The sequence below is a fragment of the Macrobrachium nipponense genome, chromosome 26 (assembly GCF_015104395.2).
Source record: "Macrobrachium nipponense isolate FS-2020 chromosome 26, ASM1510439v2, whole genome shotgun sequence".
Taxonomy (NCBI): Eukaryota; Metazoa; Arthropoda; class Malacostraca; order Decapoda; family Palaemonidae; genus Macrobrachium; species Macrobrachium nipponense.
Window position 1 is genome coordinate 61,558,362 of NC_087215.1, and position 24,955 is coordinate 61,583,316.

The 24,955-nt window shown below is 38.6% G+C and overlaps 2 protein-coding genes across 7 annotated transcripts in view; both read left to right on the forward strand.

The window, feature by feature from the left end:
• LOC135200329 (neurotrimin-like) overlaps positions 1-24,955 on the forward strand; it is a 482,527-nt gene that overhangs the window by 162,169 nt on the left and 295,403 nt on the right. The window lies entirely within an intron of this gene.
• Positions 11,887-13,431, forward strand: LOC135199857 (uncharacterized). Its single transcript, XM_064227994.1, has one exon. It carries the CDS (start codon positions 11,911-11,913, stop codon positions 13,306-13,308), a length of 1,398 nt encoding a protein of 465 aa, XP_064084064.1. The 5' UTR covers positions 11,887-11,910; the 3' UTR covers positions 13,309-13,431.

The following is a 24,955-nucleotide window of genomic DNA, read 5'->3' on the forward strand; positions in this document are numbered from 1 at the left end:
ATCTTTTTCTAGCTGATCTATGTCTTCTGGAGGTGTGTTTTGTGCTGCCCACTACTTCGAGGGCTAGACGAAACACAACCCAATCTGCTAGGTCTTGGTTCCATGTCGAGGGGTGGCGGTATTGGCGGTAGTTGCCTGCATCTCCAGCTCTGTTACTGCGGCAAAGTGGTCGCTCACTAATGTCCGTGTGTACTTGCCACCTTGTTAGGTGTCTGATTGTTGTTGTGGCAAATGTCAAATCTAATCTGCCTCCTCTTATGTGTAGGTTGCCCTGAGTTGAGTAGTGAGACTCCTTCAAACTCATCTAGAGAGAAGGCTATGTGCTCTCCAGGTTGGTTTGGTGGCGATGGGGATGATAGCAGAGGGTGATGCACGTTGAAGTCCCCACACATAATGTTGGTGAATGCTGCGGTGTGCAAAGAGCGTGTGAGCTGTAGTTCTCCTGGTTCTTCTCTATGTATTTTTCTATATATGTTGTATATATCTATCCTCTGGTTTAGCAGTGTGATTCTCACTGCTAGGGTTTCCACATTGTTGCACAGGGATTGGGTTGTGTGTTCTTGCTGTTGGGATTGTATTCTTGACGAGAATTGCCAATCCTCTGTCTGTGCCTACGCATGGGGTTGTGTAGACATTATATCCAGTTATTCTGAATTTTGTCCCAGTTGTTAGCATGGTTTCTTGCAGTAGAATGATGTCCACATTTTCTGTTTTGCAGACTGCAATTAGTGTGGCTGCCTTTGTCCTTATTCCACCAGCGTTCAATTGATGATCTTCAACATGATTGGTACGTTGAGGAGAACTGTCTGGGTCCCTTCGGTGCGAATGTTATTCCAGTTTCCTCTGTCATGCCTTCAGTGGTTGATGGTGATGATGAGGATGAGTTGGATGAGTTTGAGAGGGGTGTGGTTTATTTGTTCAGAGGATGTGGAAGGTGAGGGGTTGAGGGTGGATGTGGAAGGTAGAGGTGAGGGGGTTTGAGGAGTGGGTTTTGGTGCAGCTTGGGTCGCTGCCTCCTGCATAGTGGTAGAGGGGGAGGGGACTTGGAAGCTCCTTTGATGAAGCTCTTTTAGAAGTACTTCTATGCACTCCTGGATAGTTCTGCATTGATGTCTCCCTTTATGATGCGTTGGAGAAGTCTGTCAATCTGTCCCTGAGATCGATTGTTTTGATGTAAATATGACCTTGGCAGTGGTTTAGGTGCCTGAGGATTTGTTTGCTGGGGGGAGGGTCTTCTTGATGCAGACATGGAGCAGTTTCTTTTCCTGCTGGGTCCTGCTTCCCTCCTGGATTCCTCCAGCTCTTCCCTGTATAGACTTCTTCTGGGCTGAGGTTTTGGTGCTGCCCTTCCTCTGACAAGCTCCTCTCTCTTCTTGTTTCTTTGGGCAGAGCGGCCTTTACTCTTGCCAGTCTCTCAGGGCATCCCCAGGCCATGGCGATGTGTGCCTTGCTACAGTTGGGGCACCTCGGTGTTCTGGTCTCCCCCAGCTTTCCTTTTGGCAATGCAGTCTTCAGTGGGATGTTTCCTGCTGCATATTGCACAGGTCTCTTGCTTTGCCTGACATTGGCTCTTATGGTGCCCAAATTTCTGGCACTTGAAGCACCTTAGGGGTCCGGGTAGAAGTTTTCACCCCATATCTCCCGAACACTCCCAGGTCAACTCTTTCTGGGATGGTCCCTACGAAGGTGGCTAGTACAGCCTTGGTAAGTATACTTTGTTTGTTCTTCATTCTAAATCGCAGCTGTCACATTGCTGCGCTGGTTAGGTGGCTTTCAGGCATTTCAAGCGGGTAGCCAACCACTACTGCTTTCTTAATTCTCTCTTCTTTCTTCAGTTCCTTGATGTTGATGCTTGTCGTGTTCCTCAGTGTGATAATCGTTTTTGTATCTCTGGATGAGATGGTCCACTGACCCTGCTTATTGGCTTAGCCTGGAACTGCAGGTTTTTGAACCTGGTCTGGAAGGCTGCTATGGCTCTGAATCCTTCAGCTGAGTTATTTGCAATGACCCTGAAGTGGGTGATTTTTTCCCTGACTTGGTTTCCATTTGCGTTGTTTTCTGGAGCATTTTCCTTGAAGCTGGTTTTCTTCTCCTGCTTCCTTGTCCTCTTTCAGAATGGGGTCGTTCGGCGGTATTTATTGTGTCCCAGGTGCTCTGTCTGATGGGCGCTGCGTTTTCATTGGCTGAGTAGAGGATTAAGTCCCTGAGTCAAGCCGTCTTGCAGAGGTGGAAGCTCGCACTGCTCTTCTCGTGCGGACGCTGGAGACTGGGGAGCGTAGTATTGGGAAGGTCATTGCCGATAGACGGGGGCACCTGATTGGCCCGTTCAATCGGCTCTATGGTGCTGGCGGGCGGCGCCCTACGTGGCCACCGTCAGGAGGAGTGAAGTCTCTTGGGTGGTGTTGAGGCTGGGTCTCTCCTTCCCGATGTGAGGGCCTCCAAGAGGCGGAGGCGACGGTGGTCTGCTGCCTTATCGATAATTCTGATATTAGGAATATGTCATTCCTAGTTATCATGGCATTGTGGACGTTTTTGGCATGATTATGGATGGCGCCTTACTGAGCGTGGCAGGATAACCTCTTCGAAAATCGCATAGTCGTCATACCAATGTAAGCGCCAGGGCATTCCCGGACAGGGCATTTGTACTGGTAGACAACGTTAGTTTTCTTGAGAGGGTCCTGCATCACGGGGGCTGGATTGTTTTTCATAATCAGGCCACTGGTCTTCTTGCTCTTGTAGTAAATTATTAGTTTCACTTTTTTCGCAGGGTCCGTGGGGGAGACGTTCCTTTCTATGATGGTACGAAGGGCTCGCTCGTCCTCTTTGTATTTCTTATGAAATACTCCCTTGTAAAAGAGAGTGACGTCTTCAAGGGCGGCGGGACGAGGCTCCTGCTGATACCATTTATCGATGTTTCTGCAAATGCATTTAGTGATGTCCCGGTTGGAATACCCGTTGTTAATTAAAACTTGGGCAACACGTTCTAATGCCGTGTGCGTGTCCTTCCACGAAGAGCAGTGTGAGAGAGCTCTCCTGATGAAGGCGCTGATCGCAGTGCGCTTGTATCTCTCTGGACACTCGCTCTCGCCGTTCAGGCACATGCCCAGGTTCGTGTTTGTTTCGTATACACCTGTACGAAGCGCTCCTCTTGTTGCCGACGAGGACGTGGGAAGGAAGGGGACGGCGACGGTCACGGCAATGTTCGATGGTGAAGTTGAGTCTGCTGTGGTCGTGGAAGGCTTGTCGCAGGCGCTCTATTTCTTCCACCGTGCTGCACTGATGAAAGTGTCGTCAATATACCGGACGTACATAGACGGTTCTCGATGTTGGCGAATACCCGACGTTCCACAGTACCATGTAGAAGTTCGCGAAAAGTACTCCGAGGGGAGAACCCATCGCTACACCGTCTTTCTGTGTGTACATATGTCCTCTGTGGGGGGGTGGAGAAAGGGGCCTTTTTGTACAAAATTTCATGGGAGTTTTCGGAGGGCATGCTCAGGGATGTTTAATTGGGGCGTGGGAGTCGTCTCTATATACACGATCCAGGATTATCTGAATTGTTTCATCCACGGGGACGTTCGTGAAGAGGGACTCCTCACGTCCATCGATGCAATATCTTTCCGGGGGGTGGTCGTTTTCAGTGCTTCTAAAACTCGGCAGATGACTTCAAACTGTGGTCATCTAGAACATAAGGAGTCAAAATAGTATTCAATTTCTTCGCAAGCTGGTATGTAGGAGCGGGAATTTGGCTAATAATGGGGGGGCGTAACGGGTTCCCTGGTTTATGGGTTTTAACGTTCCCGTATATGTAGCCAAGGTATAGTCCCCTACGATCGGCAGCAAGTGAAGGGCATTGGAAGCTGCATTGACAGTTCTCCAATAATCCTATTAGTCCTCACGTTTAATGTCATCTACCGGGTTCTTGGTGATTCTCTGGAATTTGCTGCTGTCTGCCAGTATCTCATCCAACTTGTGGTGGTATTCTTCAGTGCGGACGAGTACAAATGCAGCGGTTTTATCGGCCCGACGGACGGTGACATCCTCTTTTGCTCGGAGTTCTTTGGCAGCTTCCCTCAGGCGCCTGTCGATCACATCAATCTTGTAATCACCGCGTTCCGTGAGGGCCTCGGCCAAGAGGAGGGGCTGCAGGGCGTCCGTAGTACGTATGGTGCCTTGATCTTCATGCTTGTGTATGGTCCAGCAGGTACTCGATCTCAAGGGCGTTTTCTCCATGGGCCTCGGTCGGGTGGAGAAATGGCAATTGAGTCCCATACGTAGAATTCTGTCTTGTTCGGCGGTAGGTACGTAGTCGGTCAGGTTAATGTATTCTTCTCTCTTCTGCGGGAGCCGTAGTTTTCCTCCGTTGAGGGTGACCTGCTTCAACGTCAACTTTCGGCGAAGGAACGAGACAGAGTCGCACTCCAGGATGAGATGAAGAACTTGCACACCGAGTGGGACAACCTCCGTCGCAATAACAGCAGGAACCCTGTAGCAGCAACATCTGAGTCCCTTTTTTTGGAAGGCGATGCTAATTATGGAACGGCCAACAGAGACGATGATTCTACCCAAGAACGGGCTCACCCCACCGCCATCATGGAATGCCTGCACCGCCTAGAAGAGAAGGATGCCGAAAAGAGAATGAGGACGATACCTAAGAAGCCATCCATAATCATGCCAAAAACGTCCACAATGCCAGGATAACTAGGAATGACATTATTCCTAATATCAGAATTATCGATAAGGCAGCAGACCACCGTCGCCTCCTCCGCCTCTTGGAAGGCCCTTACACATCGGGAAGGAGAGACCCAGCCTCAACACCACCCAAGAGACTTCACTCCTCCCGACGGTGGCACGTAGGGCGCCGCCCGCCAGCACCATAGAGCCGATTGAACGGGGCCAATCAGGTGTCCCCGTCTATCGGCAATGACCTCCCAATACTACGCCCTCCAGTCTCCAGCGTCCGCACGAGAAGAGCAGTGCGAGCTTTCACCTCTGCAAGACGGCTTGACTCAGGGACTTAATCCTCTGCTCAGCCAATGAAAACGCAGCGCCCATCAGACAGAGCACCTGGGGCACAATAAATACCGCCGAACGACCCCATTCCAATCAGTTCACGCTCACCTTTCCTTGAAAATGAACCGATGATACGGTTGGAAACGTTGGAATTCCGTTACGCCCTTAAACTAAGATTTGTTAACCACTTTTGTTATCATTTCAATAAATTATTATTTTTAGAAAACATTTCTTTCACCGAGATATGAACATCGGCCAGCTATTAGCAAATATCAGCCCTGATGAGAAGAGAATAATAAGAAGAATTGAAAAGACCATATATAAAATCAATTCCACTGATGCTGCCATCATCTTTAACAAAACATGTTTGAGAGAGGGTCTCCTACCTTCAAATAATAATAATAATTATTATTATTATTATTACCCAGTAGATCCTATTCATATGGAACAAGCCCACCAAAGGGGATATTGACTTGAAATTCAACCTTCCAAAGAATATGGTGCTCGTAAGGAGAAATACGAGGAGGTAAAGGGAAATACAAAAAGAAGAGGGACCAGTCCTTAAAAAAAGAGAGAAAAATCAATTAAAAGATAAATAGGAAAAAAATGTATCAAAATGCAAGAGGAATAGTATTAGGGTAGTAGCGCACTGCATTTTCGCTTGAACTTCAGAAGTTGCAATTGCACGGCATCCTCTGGGAGGCTGATAATAATTTGAACAACGTTAAGACTTACGAAACGTGAAGAGAGATTTCTGTCCATAAATGACATTTCTTCTAGGTTGATTTTCGGAAAATCATAAGCAGCATCTTTAAATAATGAATCATCAATTTCATACTTAACAAATGGGGAAAATAAAACAATATCATAACATTAATCTACTTCAACTCAACAGAAGCAACATTGTTTCGTTCGTGATATGTCATCGTTTTCTAGTGATAGTCCACGGTAGGATAATAAAATTTTTTTATGCTAATTCAACAAAAATGTCTAAGAATAGCATCATTCACCAGCGAAAAAAAACAGATGAACGATGCGCAGCATCCCACTTCTATCCCGATGTCGATAGCTTCTGTTTTCACAAATGACTGCTATTAAAAGATATATAAAGTGGAATAGTAAAAAGTATAAAAGCACGCAAGTGAAACTGACGCTCGAAAGGACATTAAAACACAAACCAATAAGCAATAAATGCATGGGAGCCCGACCACCGAGAAAGAGCGCAACTTTAAACACCACAGAGATATCATCTGCTTATTAAAGATTTATTTTTACTACAGAAGATTGAATCCGTTACACCCTTACACAAAAGAAAAGCTCTCTCTCTCTCTCTCTCTCTCTCTCTCTCTCTCTCTCTCTCTCTCGGGGTCTCTCTCTCTCTCTCTTTTTTATGTACATATACGTATATATATATATATATATATATATATATATATATATATATATATACACACACACACACACAAACATATATATCTAGAATATATATATATATATATTATATATATATATATACACTATATAGTACATATATTATATATATGCCTACATTATATATTTATATATATACATATATAATATATATACATATATACGATTAAGCTACATAGAAGCTATTAAATTCCGTGAAAATAAAGCGTCTAAACAAGATCTAACCCTATTAGCGGCTCATCGATTACTTATGGCATTTAGCCTGACATTTGAATTTCCCTGATTTGCTGCAACTTCGATCATGAGGAGCGTATCCATCTCCCACTAACGAGTGGCGAGCACTCCTTAAAAATGCAAGTCCAATCAAGTTCAGAGAGAGAGAGAGAGAGAGAGAGAGAGAGAGAGAGAGAGAGAGAGAAATGATGGTATAAACAACAAAACATCATCAACCTTTCAATGACATTTCAAAAATCATGTGATTGATATATTTCTCATTTAGATGGTTTATTTACATGGTAAATACAAATAGATGACGCAACTGTCAAAATATCTTAATGGCGTTATCCGTGCTATGTCCTTAATAATTTTTTCTTAAATCCTACTTGCGTGGGCCGCATATTCCCGAGATATATGCTCGTGTTGCACCAGCCGCGTTTTTTATTTTTCTATTTTTTTTTTATATGCCCCTAGCTTAGGTTACGTTAGATTACTTTAGACCGAAATAGTAAGTTGGGTGAGGGAAACACAATGAGATTATTTTCAAGAAGATTCTATGGTTAGTTTTTGAGATATGGCGACCCGCTTTTCTCAAGGGAAAGGTTTCAGTACTCAGTTACCTCTGTGGAAAATGTGCCCTGGACACGCAGGCACCTGCCGTAGGTATTACAGATTCGCGTATGATGAGCTTATATGATCGTCCTTTTCTATGGAAATTAAAATTTAGCTGTCTTCAAATAGCATTTTCTAAATTAGTTAAAGGTATATAGCAGGTGCTCAAATCCTTGAAAGGCAAAAACCACTGTGCATCTAACTTGAACAGAAACGATATAGAAAGTAATGATATTAATCTTTCTTGTTACTAGAAAGACGCAAAGATGCTAAAGGTCCTGTAAGATCTATGGAAGCGTGACAATCAAGTTTCTGGAAGAAGTATAAACAATTGCCTGCAGGGATTATGAATAGAAGTACAAGAATTTTTAAGAAAGTGGTAAAAACCTGGGTGAGTATTCTTACAGTTTCACAAAAGATACATAGTTTCATATGTATCCATGCCCAGTCAAGTTAGGCTTTTGGGTGGATACATCTAAAATGTAGATTTTGTCGAGATGATTATCTTTAAGTGCATGCAGAGTAAGCACAGCCCTGAATATGAAAGTCTTACGATGAAATTATAGAATTCTTGGCTGTTGACTTATCGTTTTGAGATCCTCTGATCACAGACAGGAACAAAAACAATAATATTGCATAAAATTGGTGTATAAAAAAAACTCTGGCAACATTAATGGCCGAATACAAGAATTGAAACAAGAGACTTCAAGATGCGATATCAATGAACTGTCTTTATCACGGGAACAGCTTACACTCTTCAGGGTCAGGTTATTCACAAGGCCAGGTGAGGTGAAATAGAAATCAATGGGTTATCAGTCATAGTCTCTGGATAAAACTCCACCTTTAGACTTCTCGTCGTCCAGCCTTATGCCAGCCTATTTCAACACAACCACTGAATATGGGAAGCGCATTGATTCGAGCTTAAAGGCAGTACGTTAGCGTCAGTTTTGACAGTGTGGGCACATTGGCATTATAACACAGTAGGTCAGTTTGCCACACAGATATTACTGTACATATTGACGTCCCCTGACACATATCAAAATACCGCTAACCACAAATAAATTATAAACTGACTTCCAGGAGATAGGCAACGTTGCCATTAAAGGAACCACATTAAATTTCGACCTAGTTAAATATTAATAATAATAATAATAATAATAATAATAATAATAATAATAATTACCAGTCATACTTTAACTACAAAGACTTCCATAAGCAGCAGTAAGCTCCACAACCCTCATAACAAGAAGAACAACAATAAAAAAAACTTATCAAATTAATTACTTGAGATAAAAATATTTGGGTATCACTTCTCACATCGAGAGAGAGAGAGAGAGAGAGAGAGAGAGAGATGCAATATGTCATGGCGTTGGATGATGGCCGACGAGAGAGCACTTTCAATCCGTCAATTAATCAATTGTAAACGACTATAGTTCACCCATTACGAGGAGGAGGAGGAGGAGGAGGAGGAGGAGGAGGAGGAGGGGAGGAGGAGGAGGAGGAGGAGGAGGAGGAGGAGGAAGGGGAGAGTGAAGGAGGAGGAGGAGGAGGAGGAGGAGGAGGAGTCCTTACAGTCCTTACAGTTCGTTCGGGTTGCCCCAGGTCCCTCAGTGTGAGGCGCCTCTAATGTCTACCAGAGAGTTGCTAGTACATCTTCCGGTATATTTTGCATTTTCAATCTTGGATGGTCTGGGATGCAGTTTAGATATTGGTCGCAGAGTGAACCAGAAAGTGGAAGGATTCAGGAGGATGACAACAAGGGATGTCAGGAAAAAGGACAGACTAAGAAAAAGAGGAAAAGACCTTTTGCTCTTTTTCCTCTGTTACTCTGTGGCACTAAGATACACGAAATTAGTGCACTGGACCGTTTTCGTTGATATATATAGATAGATAGATAGATAGATAGACAGATAGATATAGATATAGTATGCATAATATGTGTGCGTGTGTGTTTGTGTACATATATAGCCAAATTTGGAATACAATATATTTTAGCTTATATTTCTTGCCATTCTTAATTCGACCACCAATTTCTAAGCAAAGATTATAGGAAATCACAAATCATGTTATGATAACATGGAAGGTTTCACAAAGGGTAAAACACTTCTGTTTTACCTTGGGGACATACTGGACAGTGAAGAGCAGTAGTCAAAAGTGTAGCAGAAAAATAAACTCTGAGATACAAAGAGAGAGAGAGAGAGAGAGAGAGAGAGAGAGAGAGAGAGAGAGAGAGAGAGAGAGAGAGAAATTATCTTGAAGAAAGGTAGGAAAATAATGGGAGGAGAGATAGAAAAAGGTCACCCCCCCCTTCAGAATGAGCAAACTATGGACTGTGCACAAGTGTATAAGACCAGTACCCATTTATGTTAGGGGGGGGGGGGGAGGGGGGGACATACGTTGATAAGGAATAAAGGCAAACGATTTTGAAAAGTTGCGGCTAAAAAACGCCAGGAGGATTCATGGCTAGAGTACGCTACGACGATTATAATACGATGGTTGGGAGTGGCGATATTTGGTGAGAAACGCCTGGAAAAAGACAGAAATATCAAAGACGGAAATGGAGAAGGAAAAAAAGCAGAGGATACATTGGTCAGAGAAGTAATAAATGGTGAAGTGGCTGGAAGAGGGCAACAAAACCATGGTGGAAAACAAAAAATAAAAAGCTGTATTGTTGGCGACCTAGACCAGACAGAATTCCGGTGTGTGTGTGTGTGTGTGTGTGTGTGTGTGTGTGTGTGTGAGTGGGGCGGGAGGGAGACTGCAATGACAGAAGATTCGAAAGATTCATTCCACGTCACGTTTGAGCTGACATAAAAATGCAGATGACCTAACATTGCAGATGTATATACAACTAAACAGACGAGCATGCAGACAGAAATGCATGCATGCATTTATATAAATATGTATAGTATATATATATCATATATACCATATATATGATAATTATATATATGTGTGTATATATAATATATGTGTGATAATATATATATATATATATATATATATATATATATATATATATATATATGTAGTGTGTGTGTGTGTGGTACACACATATATATATATATATATATATATATATATATATATACATATATATATATATATATACATATATATATATAAAATATATTAGGTATACACATATATATTATATATATATATATATTATATAGACTAATACATACACAACACGAGAGAGAGAGAGAGAGAGAGAGAGAGAGATATTGGTAAAGACAAAACAATAAAGCGATAAAGTGTGCGCAGAATACGGTGAACAATGCGGTAAAATAGAAGAGGGGAAAAACCAAATTGCAAAGAGTAAATGAAGAAGAACATAAAAATAATGGCAGGAGGAAAAATGAGAAAATTCGAATATGGAGTCAAATCTCGATTCAATGAAGAGGGAAAGTTCCCATTCGACGAAGCAGAAAAACTACGCCAGTGTTTAGAAGACACTTATACCAAAAGTGACACAGAAAGGATATTGATTCATTAACTATGGTCATCCTTACGATAACAACAGAGAGAGAGAGAGAGAGATAGAGAGCAAGAGAGAGAGAGTCATTACATATAAAAAGAAACAGGAGGGACATCATTACAATATGAAGATGAGAGTTGTTAAATATGAAACCAAAGAAAGATAACAGAAATAATTATGGAGAGAGAGAGAGAGAGAGAGAGAGAGAGAGAGAGAGAGAGAAGAAGGATGAGAGAGAGAGAGAGAGAGAGATGAGAGAGAGAGAGTAGGATTTAAAATGACGCAGAAAGCGCACATGACATAGTGAGATCAACTATAAAATTAATAAAAGAGAGAGAAGAGAGAGAGAGATGAGAAGAGAGAGAGAGAGTAGAGAGAGCAGAGATTTTAAAATTTAATGAAACAGAAAGCGCAACAATGAGAGAAAGATCACCTGAATAAAAGAGAGAGAGAGAGAGAGGCCGAGAGAGAGAGAGAGAGAGAGAGAGAGAGAGAGAGAGAGAGAGAGAGAAGTATTTAATAGGACACAGAAAGCGCACATGAGAGAGTAGCGAGATCAGCCAGATTGGGGGAATTTTCCCTAGTTTTGGGGAAATTATGATGTTGATGGGGAAATGGGGAATTCAGGCCCATTTTTGGGGAATTTTCATATGCGACTTCGGATTTACTGGGAAAAATGGGGATTTTTCATTGTGGAGCAGCATTTTCTCTTAATTTTCTCTTAATATGATACATAATAACTTTAATGGATGTATCTATGAAAATATAATAATTTTAAGATAAAGAGGTAGCCACTAGTAGGAAACGGACAAGTGATAACGGAGTGGAAGTGTGTCGACACGTCCGCCGTCCACGTCCAGTTCGCGTCCACGACTCGAGAGAGTCACTCACTGCTACCTACACCGACTTTAATTCCTTACAGTGGTATGTTTATTTCTTTCTAATAGTCTTGATATTTGCAATAGAGCTAGGATATATTTTGTCCTAAGGATTAGAAGAGAGAGTACTAACGAAATGTGTTGTAAATCAGTGTTATTTGGCAGAAATATTCCTTGTGACAAATTATTCATTTACGAAAAAGCTCCGGAATAATCAGCCTAACATTTTTTTTTTTTCCATTTGGTACAGTTGTGTGAGTCAGAGTGAGTCTACTAGTCATGGCGGATGAGGGCGATGATGGATGCGATGATCCAGGCACTCCCCCAAGGGCAGTAAAGAAAGTGAAATATTCTCAGAAATATTCACTTAACTGGGAATCACTTCCGTTGTTCAAGGGATGTCTGCAACCGAGTGTGAAGAGTAAAAATAGAGCTTATTGCAAAGCCTGTGATTGTGAACTTAATGCAAAGAAATCTGAGCTAGAGAAACATGCAGGTGGACAGAAACACAAAACTAATGTCAGTAGTGCTGCCAAACAACCTACCCTATTGTCAATGTCATTTGCTAGAGGACATTCATCGCTGGATAAGGAGGTAAAAGAAGGTGAAATAAGACTAGCAGCATTTGTTGCAGAACATAACCTACCTATGAGTATTATGACACATTTACCCCAACTAATAGAATGTGTATGTAGTGACTCTCAGATTGCTAAACATATTGCATGCAGTAGAACGAAGACTACTGTAATACTCAAGAAAGTAATTGGTGCAACTAGCAAGGAAGAGCTGATTAATAATCTAAAAACTCAAAAGTTTTCTATTATAGTTGATGAGTCAACCGACAAAGGTTGCACTAAACACCTGTGCCTACTTGCACGTCTGATACATGGCGGTGAAGCTAATGATGTTTTTCTTGATTTAGTCCCTGTACAGGAAGGAAGTGCTCAAAGCTTGTATGATAGCGTTGTTAAAGTATTTGTAGATAATGGAATTCCCTACAAAGAGAATATGATAGGTTTTGCACCAGATGGTGCTAACGCTAAGATGGGTGCTCATAATTCCCTGTCTTCTCGCCTTGTGACTGATGTCCCTAATCTGTTCATTATGAAATGCATCTGTCATTCATTCCATTTGTGTGCCTCATATGCTTGCATGAGTCTTCCAAGGGCAGTTGAGCAGCTGACAAGAGATATATATAATTATTTTATGTCAAGTCCTAAGAGGTTATCAGAGCTGAAGGAATTCCAAGATTTTGTGAAGGTTAAGCCACACAAATTGTTGCATCCCAGTCAGACTCGCTGGCTGTCCCTTCAGGCTGTAGTGCGTCGGGTTCTAGAACAGTATGATGCATTAATACTTTATTTCACTGATGCTGCCTTCTCAGAGAGAATTATAGCAGTAGAAAAGATCTTGCATTACTTGAAAGACCCTACAAATAAGTTGTATCTTCAGTTTCTAGAATTCATTTTGCCTTTTTTTACTGACCTAAACAAGATGATGCAGTCTGAGAGGCCAAAGATTCACTTGATGTATGACTCAGTGTCTGTTGTGTGTAGGACCATTATGGATTGTTACATAAGAAGGGATCATCTACAGAACACTGCAATTCAAAATGTTCAGTACAGAAACCCCTCACACTTTCTACCTCTAAATGAGATTTACTTGGGAGGAAAGTAACAGCAGCTATTGCACAAAACACTCATGGCTTGTCTCGCCCAAATTTAGAGGAATTTCAAAAGCATTGTTTAAACTTTCTGGTTGAGAGTGTGAGTCAAATATTAAAAAGGTTTCCCTTCAGAAATGCAGTGTTTAAACACCTGAGGCTCATTGATTCCAAAGTAGTGCTGAAAAAAAGTGAACCATCCATTGCTCCACTAGTCAGCCTACTTCCAGGAATCATTGAAGAAAATAAGTTGAACGAGATAGATAATGAATGGAGACTACTTAGGAATACAGATCTTAAAGTAGCTGAAAGTATTGACACAGAAAGACTCTGGCAAACCATTGCGGAGATGAAAAAAGGAGATGGATCACAAATGTTCCCTCAGTTGTCTTATTTCGTTTCTTCTGTATTTTGCCTTCCACATTCAAGTGCAGCTGCTGAGAGAATATTTTCAGTAGTTAACAACATGAAGACCAAGCAGAGAAATTCACTTTCCACTAAAACATTGGTTGGATTGCTCCATTCCAGGCGATACTTGAAAGGGGATTTTTGTTTTAGTTTCCGTGTAAGTAGCGCCCTTCTTCAACGTATGACCTCTGATATGTATGATTCAGAGTGATTCATGCATATGATACAGGATTAAGTTCAGGTAACTAATCAATGCACCATTTTAATTTAAAGTTATGATCATCCACTAAAACATTGGTTGGATTGCTCCATTCTAGATGATACTTGAAAGAGGAATTTTGGTTTAGTTTCCGTGTAAGTAGCACCCTTTTTCAACGTATGATCTCTGATATGTATTATTCAACGTGATTCATGCAAATGATAAAGGCTTAAGTTTAACTAATCAATGCAACATTTTAGTTTAAAATTATGATCAGTTTTGAGAAGTGTATTATGTTTTTCATTATTCTACTAAAGTTTTCAGATTAAAAGTGTGTTCAGCATGAATATAATTGGATCTTTCAGTTACCTATGCCAGTATCCTATTGTCCATAATACAACTAGAGAGAGATTGGTATTTTTTTAGCTATAACTCAAATAAAAACTCGATTAAAGCAAAACTTTTTGAAATGGGGAAAATTTGTCCAAAATGGGGAATTCTGGCACTCAGATTTGGGGAAATGTGAGCCATTGCATCTGGCAGCACTGCCTGAATAAAAGAGGAGAGAGAGAGAAGATATTCAAAATGACACAGAAAGCGCACATGAGAGAGATCACCTGAATAAGAAAGAGAGAGAGAGAGAGAGAATATTCGAAATGACACAGAAAGCGCACATGAGAGATCACCTGAATAAGAAAGAGAGAGAGAGAGAGAAGATATTCGAAATGACACAGAAAGCGCACATGAGAGAGATCACCTGAATAAGAGAGAGAGAGAGAGAGAAGATATTTAATGACACAGAAAGCGCACATGAGAGAGTGAGATCACCTGAATAAAAGAGAGAGAGAGAATCGTCAAATAAGCAGATGGGTGTGAAAAGCCGGACGGGGAAAAACTCCCGGCATTAAGAGAAGGATAAAGGACCAACAAGGGGAATGAGCAAGAGTGAGAGAGAGAGGGAGAGTGAATGCGTGCGTGCGTGCGCATGTGCGAGCACGTGATTTCCCAAGCGGGCTCCGTGATTATACAACAGTTCACATCCTTCTAACTATTAATCAATCACGCTGACATTTTCTGAATAAACAAAAAAAGAAAGAAAAAAAGTGCGAACGGGAACTCTGTAGTTTGATAAAGTGGCAGCGTCGATGAGCGTGCGTTCAGGGGGTAGAGAGAGAGAGAGAGAATTCAATAAAGTTTGATAAGCTCTCTCATACTGAACTACCTCTTACGTACTCACACAAGAGTTGAATTAATTATGTAATGTACAAAACCAGTATGCATACGTCTCGATATAAGGAATAACCTTAGCATTGGGCCTCTTTGGCTTTCATTACAAGGAGACTACAGACATCGTAATAAGGAAGACTTTTTTACTTAAAACTTTTTACGAAACGGGGAAAATATACCTTAACGCAGAAACATTTCAAAGGTGGTTTGATCTATTCAACACCGATCAAGTACGTCAAAGAAACGGTGTTAGGTAATAATACCTTTCTATGACTTTCACTGCGCTGTCTTCACTCATTCATTGTAATATTACCAAAACAGCACCATTCGATACCCGCTTTTCTATTGGTCCTTTATATTTGATTAAACACAGGTTCAGGATAGACAATATGTAACGCTCACAGGGACCCTCAAAACACAGATTGTGCAGCATCATCGACATGACTTTATCTAGCTTTTACGGCAACACTGAAAACAGATGTTAATATCAATGCCATGACAAATAACTCAAGTTAAAACATCTGTTGCGTTTCCATATTCATATACCAAAATGATGCTAAAAAGGTTGCCGTGTGATGACAATATATCTAATGATCAATGCAAGAGAACATTTTTAAATTTTCTCCGTAGCTTGAATATGATACAGGAGTTGCTCTGAGTTTTGCTAAGAGACATTTTTTGGACAGTCTTTCGACAAAATACACGAGATTAGTATATATATATATATATATATATATATATATATATATATATATATATATATTATATATGAAAACTATCAAAATTATGCCCATAAAAAGTCCATGACACGGTAGCAAGATAGTATAAGAATTGGTTCATTTTACTTAGGCCACACGAGCAAGGAAACTACACACTTATCAAATCACCATAAACACTCAAATGCAACTGGTCATGAAATAGTTTTTTTTTTTTTTTTTTTGTTTTTTTTTTTTTTTTTTTTGCACACCTGACAGTAAAATCCCATTGATCTGACAAGTGTGAGAATATTATGATACAAGATATAACAATATTCCTTTGAAACCTTTTGGAATCTGCATTAATGTGACGCCAAATAAAAATATCTATCAAGTCCAGGTCAACGCATCTCTTTCATTCCGTTCTGCATCAATGTTCTTCAGTAATCGGCGTTAATATTCCAAGTCTTTCTTTTATCAGGACAGTTGCTCACCATCCGAAATCCTGACCACAAAAGCAGTGACATTTGTAAGTAATATAGTCATAAGAATGATTAACAGTGTTTTTTTTATCATTATTTCTTTTACTTCTATTTCACAAACTGAGTCTTCCTTGTAATGGTTTCGTTCGGCTATACGGTTTGCCTGAGGATGCTTTCAAGTTTACGGACAAAAGATCTTGCACCCTGCTTTTCCCCTTTCCATATGCCCATATACCTCAGTAAAATTTTAATATATATGTATGTGTATGTATATATATATATCTATAATATATATATATATATATATATATATATACATATATATATATATATTATATATATATATATATATATATATATATATATACACATATATATTCAACTACCACATATATAGAACTACAAATGTCCTTTAATATCTAATTCGCTCTACCTCGGAATTAATATATTTTCATATATGCTTAACCGAGGGGGAATTTATTAAGCGATAATAGAATTGGCGATCGACAGGCGCGAACCAGCGACCTCCCAATTCCAGGACTACCACCTACCAGAGAATTGTACAGTATAAACTAGCAGACTCACAGGGGCAAAATGAGTCTTCACCTAACATATTTCCTGTGTAATGCCCAGTTCAAGCAGTGTACAGCTATCCAAATTTATACATTAAGCAAGCGGCAACAGCCAAAATGACCCAAACGTGATAGGCATACGCGAACTAATCCCCGGAAATACTGTTACATCGATGGAACAAGTCTCGGCAATCTGTTGTGGAACTTCCCGATGGTCGACCTTTAACTGTTGTTCAATAACATACAGAAACCAACTTGGGTCACTTTAGGTGTCCTAGAGGTTGCCGTTTTGCCTCTCTGGTTTTTAGGAAGAATCATATCTTTTCATAACTTGTAAAGAGCTTTTTTTCCCTCATATTCTTGTTTGTTTGTATGGTGCTTTTACGTTGCATGGAACCAGTGGTTATTCAGCAACGGGACCAACGGCTTTACGTGACTTCCGAAGCACGTCGAGAGTGAACTTCTATCACCAGAAATACACATCTCTCACTCCTCAATGGAATGGCTGAGAATCGAACCCACGACCACCGAGGTGGGAAGCCAACACCATACCAACCACGCCTCTGAGGCGCTTTTGCTCATATTCTGTCAAGCAATAAAACTGCACTATGAATTAGATTGACAATGGTTACATTCAGAATGTCAATATATTATCTATAGAAGATTGAACTTAGCTCCGACCTTAATGTAAAAATACAAACGGCTTCATTTTCCTTTTGTATAAAAAAGCTTCAGCCATAAAAACACTTCCACAGAGAAGTTCAGATTCTCTCCTTCGCTCTTCATCTTTCCGGTTCTGCATGTCCCAACATTTTTATCATTTACAGTTTATCTCAAGTCACTCTCTTCCCACTGCCGATACTTCCTCCTCCTTCTTCTTGTCACTCAAATTCTTCCAGGGAATTTTGTTTGTTTTTTTCCTCCTCCCCTTCCCCCCTCCCCCTCAGCCAACCCAAATTCTTCCTTTTCCTTGTCATTCAACTTTTTGAAGGGGGAGATGCTGGGAGCATCACTCAACTTCAAATATTTTGCCTTTGAAAGACACGGAGAGAGAGAGAGAGAGAGAGAGAGAGAGAGAGAGAGAGAGAGAGAGAGAGAATAAGCCTCCGTATCAGGAGGCCGCGGCATCCCTTTCCATCACGGCTTGACGTCCGACCAAATGATTTGGTGCATCCACAATACGCCTTCCCCACACCTTGGCCCCTGATGGGGGATCCCGTTTTATAGCCACCTTTCAGTCACGGCTGGATTGGATGGCGAGATTTCTGGCGGAAAATACGCCGCAGTTAACGTGCGTGTTTTTTTTTTTTTCCTCGCTATATTTGGTTCATGCGTATTTAGAAAAGGATTTGCTAATTTGCATGTGTTCATGTCCACGTTTTTGACGTTTGATACGCGTTTGGCATTCAGTGAACTTTCTGGAGGACGGAAAAATGATCATATTTGTTCTAAATTATTTTATATTTCGATCACCAAAGTCATTCACTGTATACATAAAGGTATACACAATAAAAAAAAATTGTGCCTGTAAACACCGGTTTTATAACTTGATTCTGCAAAACAAAAAATGAAGCAATATATTTCACAAATACGAACCCTACATAAAAAATCAAATCCTGAGCCGTAAATAAAAAAACTTATATCCTGAAATCAAAAAAAAAAAAAAAAAATTATATATATATATATACCATATATATACTATACATATACATATATATATATATATATATATATATATATATATATATATATATACTGATATCAAGCAGCCCAACCAAATTACCGTGAGGCTAACCAACAAGACATTTCCGTTCGGGTTCGTCCCTTCAAAGTGGCCTTAAAAAGACAATGGGAGCCGCCTTCTGCATCTGAGTAAAACGGCAATGTCATCAGAATCGATGGAAACCAGAATAATGACATGGTGTCAGAGATGAGGTGCAGCGCTGCGCTCCTACGTACCAGCAAAGGCTAAAGAAGTCGAGCTACAAGAACATAGTTCGTAAATCTGAGGCAGTCAGCAACCTTTGAAGAGAGCAACACTGGAAAGTTTTTCAGCATCTTGTCCACAACTATCATTTTCATGTCGTAAAACTAAAGCCGAGTATGTTCGTATGTTCTTTAGTGATGTGGCGCAAGAGAGACCTTCGACCACGTCATTTCATTCGCTAAATTAGGCTAGATCTTGTTACGCAAGGTTATGGGAATATATCAGTCGATCATTATGTTTCTGTTCCAAAGTTTTGAGGCAAGAGGCTAAATGTTGCCTGACGTCACCCTTCATGCTAGTATATTTTCAGGCAACTTTTTATTTATTTATTTATTTATTTATTTAAATATTTATTTATTTATTATTTATTTATTTTATTTATTATTGTATAAACTATTTATTTCATTTATTTATTTTATTTATTTATTTATTTATTTATTATTTATTTATTATTATTTATTTATTATTTATTATGTTTATTTATTTAATTATTTGATTTATTTATATTTATTTATTTATTATATTAATTATTTATTTATTTATATTTATTTATGTAATGATTTATTGTATTTAATAATTTTTGTATTTATTTAATGTATGTATTTATTTATGATTGTATTTATTATTGTATTTGTATTATGTATTGTAATTTAATTGTATATGTATTTAATTATGTAGTATTTATTTATGTATTTATGTATTTATTATTTATGTATTTTATTTATTTTATGTTATTTTAGTATTTATTGGATTATTTATGTATTTATGTATTTATGTATTTTATGTATTTATTTATTTAATGTATTTATTTATTTATGTATTTATTTATTTATTTTATTTATGTATTTATGTATTTATTTATGTATTTATTTAATGTATTTATTTATTTATTTATTTATTTATTTTTTATTTATTTATTTATTTATTTCATTTTATTTATTTATTTATTTATTTATTTATATGCCCCAAAAACGTATTAATCGCTGTAGGCGTCATCTGAGAAATAAGTTACGCATCTTACTCTGGTTTACAGGAAATATCTAATATTTCACATACAATCAAAAGAATTGAGGTACAACTGAATGACTTGATTTCTTGGCTATATTTTGGTTATGTAGTTAAAATTGTGAACAGTAATAATGTCAAATAATATTTCCTAATACGTTAGATGAGTTATATTTATTATCATTACAGCAAAAATATGATTTTATCATTCCAGCAAAAATATGGCTACAATGCCAATAAATTGTCATTGTAAATAATTGTCATTGTAGCCCTAGCTATATTAATATCAAACTATGCAGGCAAAATCATAACTTTAGACCAGTTTTCATAATGGATTACACAATCAGCGTTCCTTGAAAGTTCCTCTTATGACTTCTCTGTCGTCCTCGATGCTGACAATCTTATAGGTGCCATAGCCATGACAGTGGCACTGGAGGGCTCATGAGAATATACTGAGGACCTTCTCCTCGACTCTGCCCATATAGAAATTGGCGATTAGGGCTCCTAAGGGGGACACCATCGCCTCAGTCTCCCTGTCAGCATAAATAACCTTCTTGGAGCATAGATCAAGAAAGGTCTTTAGGAACCCCTCCGGGATGCTCAAATACCAACGACAGAGAGAGGGAGGCAGAGATAGAAAAGTAATAAGCAACCAGCTACAAACACCAACGAGAGAGGGGGATGAACAAAAAGAATAACCATCCTGCAGCGGAATAAACCATTGCACTAGTCATCCCAGTAGAGAACACAAGCAGAAAACGAGGCGGTCCCGATGTCTAAGATGCGAGCTTTACAGCAAAAACCTCCGCCATCGCAAGCGACCAATGACAATCCGACCGACCCTCTCAGACTCCAATCAGCTGTGATACATTTACCTCGTTCTGAAACTAATGGTGTGGGTTCGAATCCTGCTATGGACGTCAGCATGTCTTTATATGGTTCTGCATTTGGATCTCAGGCTTTGGCAAGTGCATAGAAAAGTCTGATGATTACGAGAAGTTAAGATGGCACGGTGATTTCTACGATTACATACATATCTGGTAATAAGACCAGTAGATTCTATGTATACAGTATATATATATATATATATATATATATATATATATATATATATACATATACTATACAGTATACTATAAAAAATATATATATATACACACACACACCCCTATGAACTTGTTTTCCATTCATTCTCTCTGTAGGTGACAGCCTGCGTGCGTCAACGCAAGGAAAAACATAAGAAGCAGTATATCTTTCTATGTCCTTTCGAAATTTATTTTATCGCCTGCTTGCTGTACACAAGAATGGAAGAAAAATAGATGAGACTATAAACAGAACGCCTTTGAAACAGCAATTGTTTTCAATAACACCAATCAAAAAGTGAGAGAGAGACTCCTTCCAAATGATCATTATCGCGTCTAACAAATGTAAAAGAGAACACATGCCTAACATCAGTCACAACTAATACATTAACGCTCTTCATGAAATCGCTAACACAAGCAGATCAGTCGTTCAATCATTCTTCGTTCAAGTCTGTGATCATTCCATCTGACCTACATAACATGACGATAACACACATAATCAAACACAAACAAACATTTACAGGATTAAATATCATGTTGACAGCTGCTTTGATCACAGGCTCAGTCAACAGAGTTGGTGTGGATTGGGGCCACGCCAGAGAGAGAGAGAGAGAGAGAGAGGAGAGAGAGAGAGAGAGAGAGAGACGCATTTCATCATGAAGCCTCTCTGTTACTATGTTGCGGGGAAGGGCTGTCTTAGCTCTGGTCTGACCACTCTTTAATTCTTGTTGTCTCTTCAATAGGGAAATCCAAATGGCCACTTGGGGTTTTCCGACTTTCACAGCATATTTCTCTTCATAATATTCTTTTCCTTATAAATCCTACTTCCTACTCAGGTCCTATGACATACTACGTGGTATTCTTTTATGCCACAACACTACGCGATATTCAGAGCGGACAGAAAATATAATACTCTCTCGCAATGAAATATTTAGGATATTAATTTCCTATAGAACACAATGTGATACGTTGTTTATACACAATAATATCTGATATTGTTTCCCTCTATGAAACAGGAATATTCAGTTCCGCAGAAGTGGTATTTTATAAGACGAAGAAGGTACAATATTCTATAACTCGAATGAAAAAAAAAAATTGAAATATCGGTCCAAAATTGTTAAAGGCTTTATCTTGTCAAAATAACCTCATTATTCTTATTGCGTAAATTAATGAACATCGAAAGGTAGCTGAAGTAGTCTAATATTTTATCTTTAATGCTCTAATCAACTTATTCCTGTATTCGGTGAATTGGTCAATATGCATAATGATCCAAAAGGAATCTCTGTATATATACTCGGTAATCCTATTACAGATATCGATGATTTGATTTTCTATATCTAATTTAGTTAAGAGTTCTAAATATAGCAACAAATCTAAAAAGGCGAGGAAGATTATATGAGGGTATCTCTCGGCGACCTATCATAATTCATTTATGAAAATTATTTTTACACTTACAGGAACTTTCATCTACATCTTCGATACATAACTATTTGTAGTAAATTTTGAGTAGCTAAAAACTCTGAAGCCCAGTCTTTGTGAATATCTAAAGGGCTTTGTTCTTCATCTTAGGATCTACAGAATCATGTAAAGAAATTACCTGCATATAATGACCACTCTCCATTCTCAAGTTTATATTGATGTAAATATATTACTACATCAAGAAGGAAATAAATTAGACTGAAATATACTGACATAATTACTAATAACTAATAAAAACGTTAACACCATCATTTTATCGTTAACATTCCTTACCAAATTAGTCTAATCTTCTATATATAATTATCATTTACGATATCAACTATCTAAATTTTACATACGTTGAACGGGTGTATATTAAAATTTTCGAATAATATTAATTATTATCATCATCATAAATAAATACTGCAAATTATTCCATGATTTTTTAAATGTTTGAATGTAAAATATTGTCTAACATACTTCATTAAACAAATATCATTTCTGGTCAGGTAAACTACTCTGAAATATATGTATGTATGTATGTATTTGTATGTATAGATATAGATATATATATATATATATATATATATATAAATTATATATATATATATATATATATATATATATAAATATATATATAAGTAAATATATAATATACATATATATACATGTACTATATATGTCTGTGTGAATATACATGTCTAACGAGTTTTGCAACTTACTAAGTTTTGTTAGTATGGCGTTTTTACGTTGCATGGAACCAGCGGTTATTCAGCAACGGGACCAACGGCTTTACGTGACTTCCGAAGCACGTCGAGAGTGAACTTCTATCACCAGATATACACATCTCTCACTCCTCAATGGAATGGCCGAGAATCGAACTCGCGACCACCATGCCAACAACGCCACTGAGGCGTCAACTTACAAAGTGCAAGGGAAAAGGAGAAACTTGATGCCATTAATTTCTCTGATATAAGAGCCTCATGGTCTTCGAAGATCCAGCTAATGGTATTCCAAATACCTCCAGAGCAAAGAAGAGTGAAAACATTTCTCGCAAGTAAACGAAAAAGTGGCCGAACTTCTCGGCAGCAAATGATAAGAACTGTAACGGAGTATGGGCTTCAAACCCACATAAATCACAAGGAGGAAATATAGTAACCAATTTAGTGGAAACTGAAAGAAAAGCAAAAGAAGCTAAAACAACAGGACACCGCGATGAAAATTGTCACTTGCTCCAAAGCAGGCTCGAGAGCGAGACCCCATCAAAACCGAGAGGGAAAGTGAATAACATCAACATAGTCTGAGCCACAAGTTTGATCAAACCGATCAATCGACGGCCTGGCCATTATTGGGTGAGGAAAATTATGATGATAACACTGATATTAAAGATAATGATGAAGACAGACACAAACACAACAGTGAGGCAACGCACGCTGTGTATAACAGTCAGTAGTCCGGATTCCGGGCAGGAGAGCTCCCGAAGCCGCCAAGCTCAGGCCACAGAGAGAGAGAGAGAGAGAGAGAGAGAGAGAGAGAGAGAGAGAGAGAGCGTTACTCACTAAAATATTAATTATGCATTTTTCAATTAAGCAACACCTGGGCCAGTAATTAGGGGAGAGGGAACACAAAGGCAAACACCGCACACGGACACACACGGACCGCCTCACCTGAGGATTTCGCTGACAACACCTTTGTACGACGAGCGGAGAGAGAGAGAGAGAGAGAGAGAGAGAGAGAGAGAGCTCTTTAGCATTGATACTACAGTTTGTAGTTTCATAAACATCCATCATACCGTTAGGTTTTCTAATTATAACATTCAATCAGTCAATATCTACGTATCTATCTATCTATAATTCTATATATTTAAATATAAATAAACGTATATATATTCATATATATACATTTACATATGCACACCTACAGAGACACGTATAACGTGTATATATACATGTATATATATATATATATATATATATATATATATATATATATATATATATATATATATACTGCATATATATACATATATATATTCAGGCGTGTTTCCAAAGAAGAACACTTATTATCCTACTTGGGATTAGAAAATGGTTAGTTTATTATACATGGGAAGACAAATGGTGAGTTACAGAGTTTGTTACTTTATACGTTAATAGGGATATGTAATAGTGAGTTGACAGGAGTAACTGTCATAAATAGTGAATGATGAAGTAACACATAAACTTCATAAAATTTAAAAACTTGAAAGCATTAACAGACATTCGATAAAAAAAATGGGCTAAGGTTAAGGGAAGAAAGTGGAAAAGTTTAACAGCATTATGTACTACAGCTTGACGGGGTGTTAATGGTTACAGGACAGTAAGAGGTATTAATAAAGACATTAAGTAGTGGATGACAAATTAACGCTTTAGTAAAAAAAAAAAAAAAAAAAAAAAAAGAGAGAGAGAGAGAGAGAGAGAGAGAGAGAGAGAGAGAGAAACATAATTTAATGTCCATTTGAATCACAGACGAGACAATGTTGAGCTTTACAAGCACAAAGATTAGCAGAG

Coding starts and splice junctions, on each gene's coding strand:
- LOC135199857 (XM_064227994.1), top strand. CDS start 11,911: ATGGCGGATGAGGGCGATGATGGATGCGATGATCCAGGCACTCCCCCA.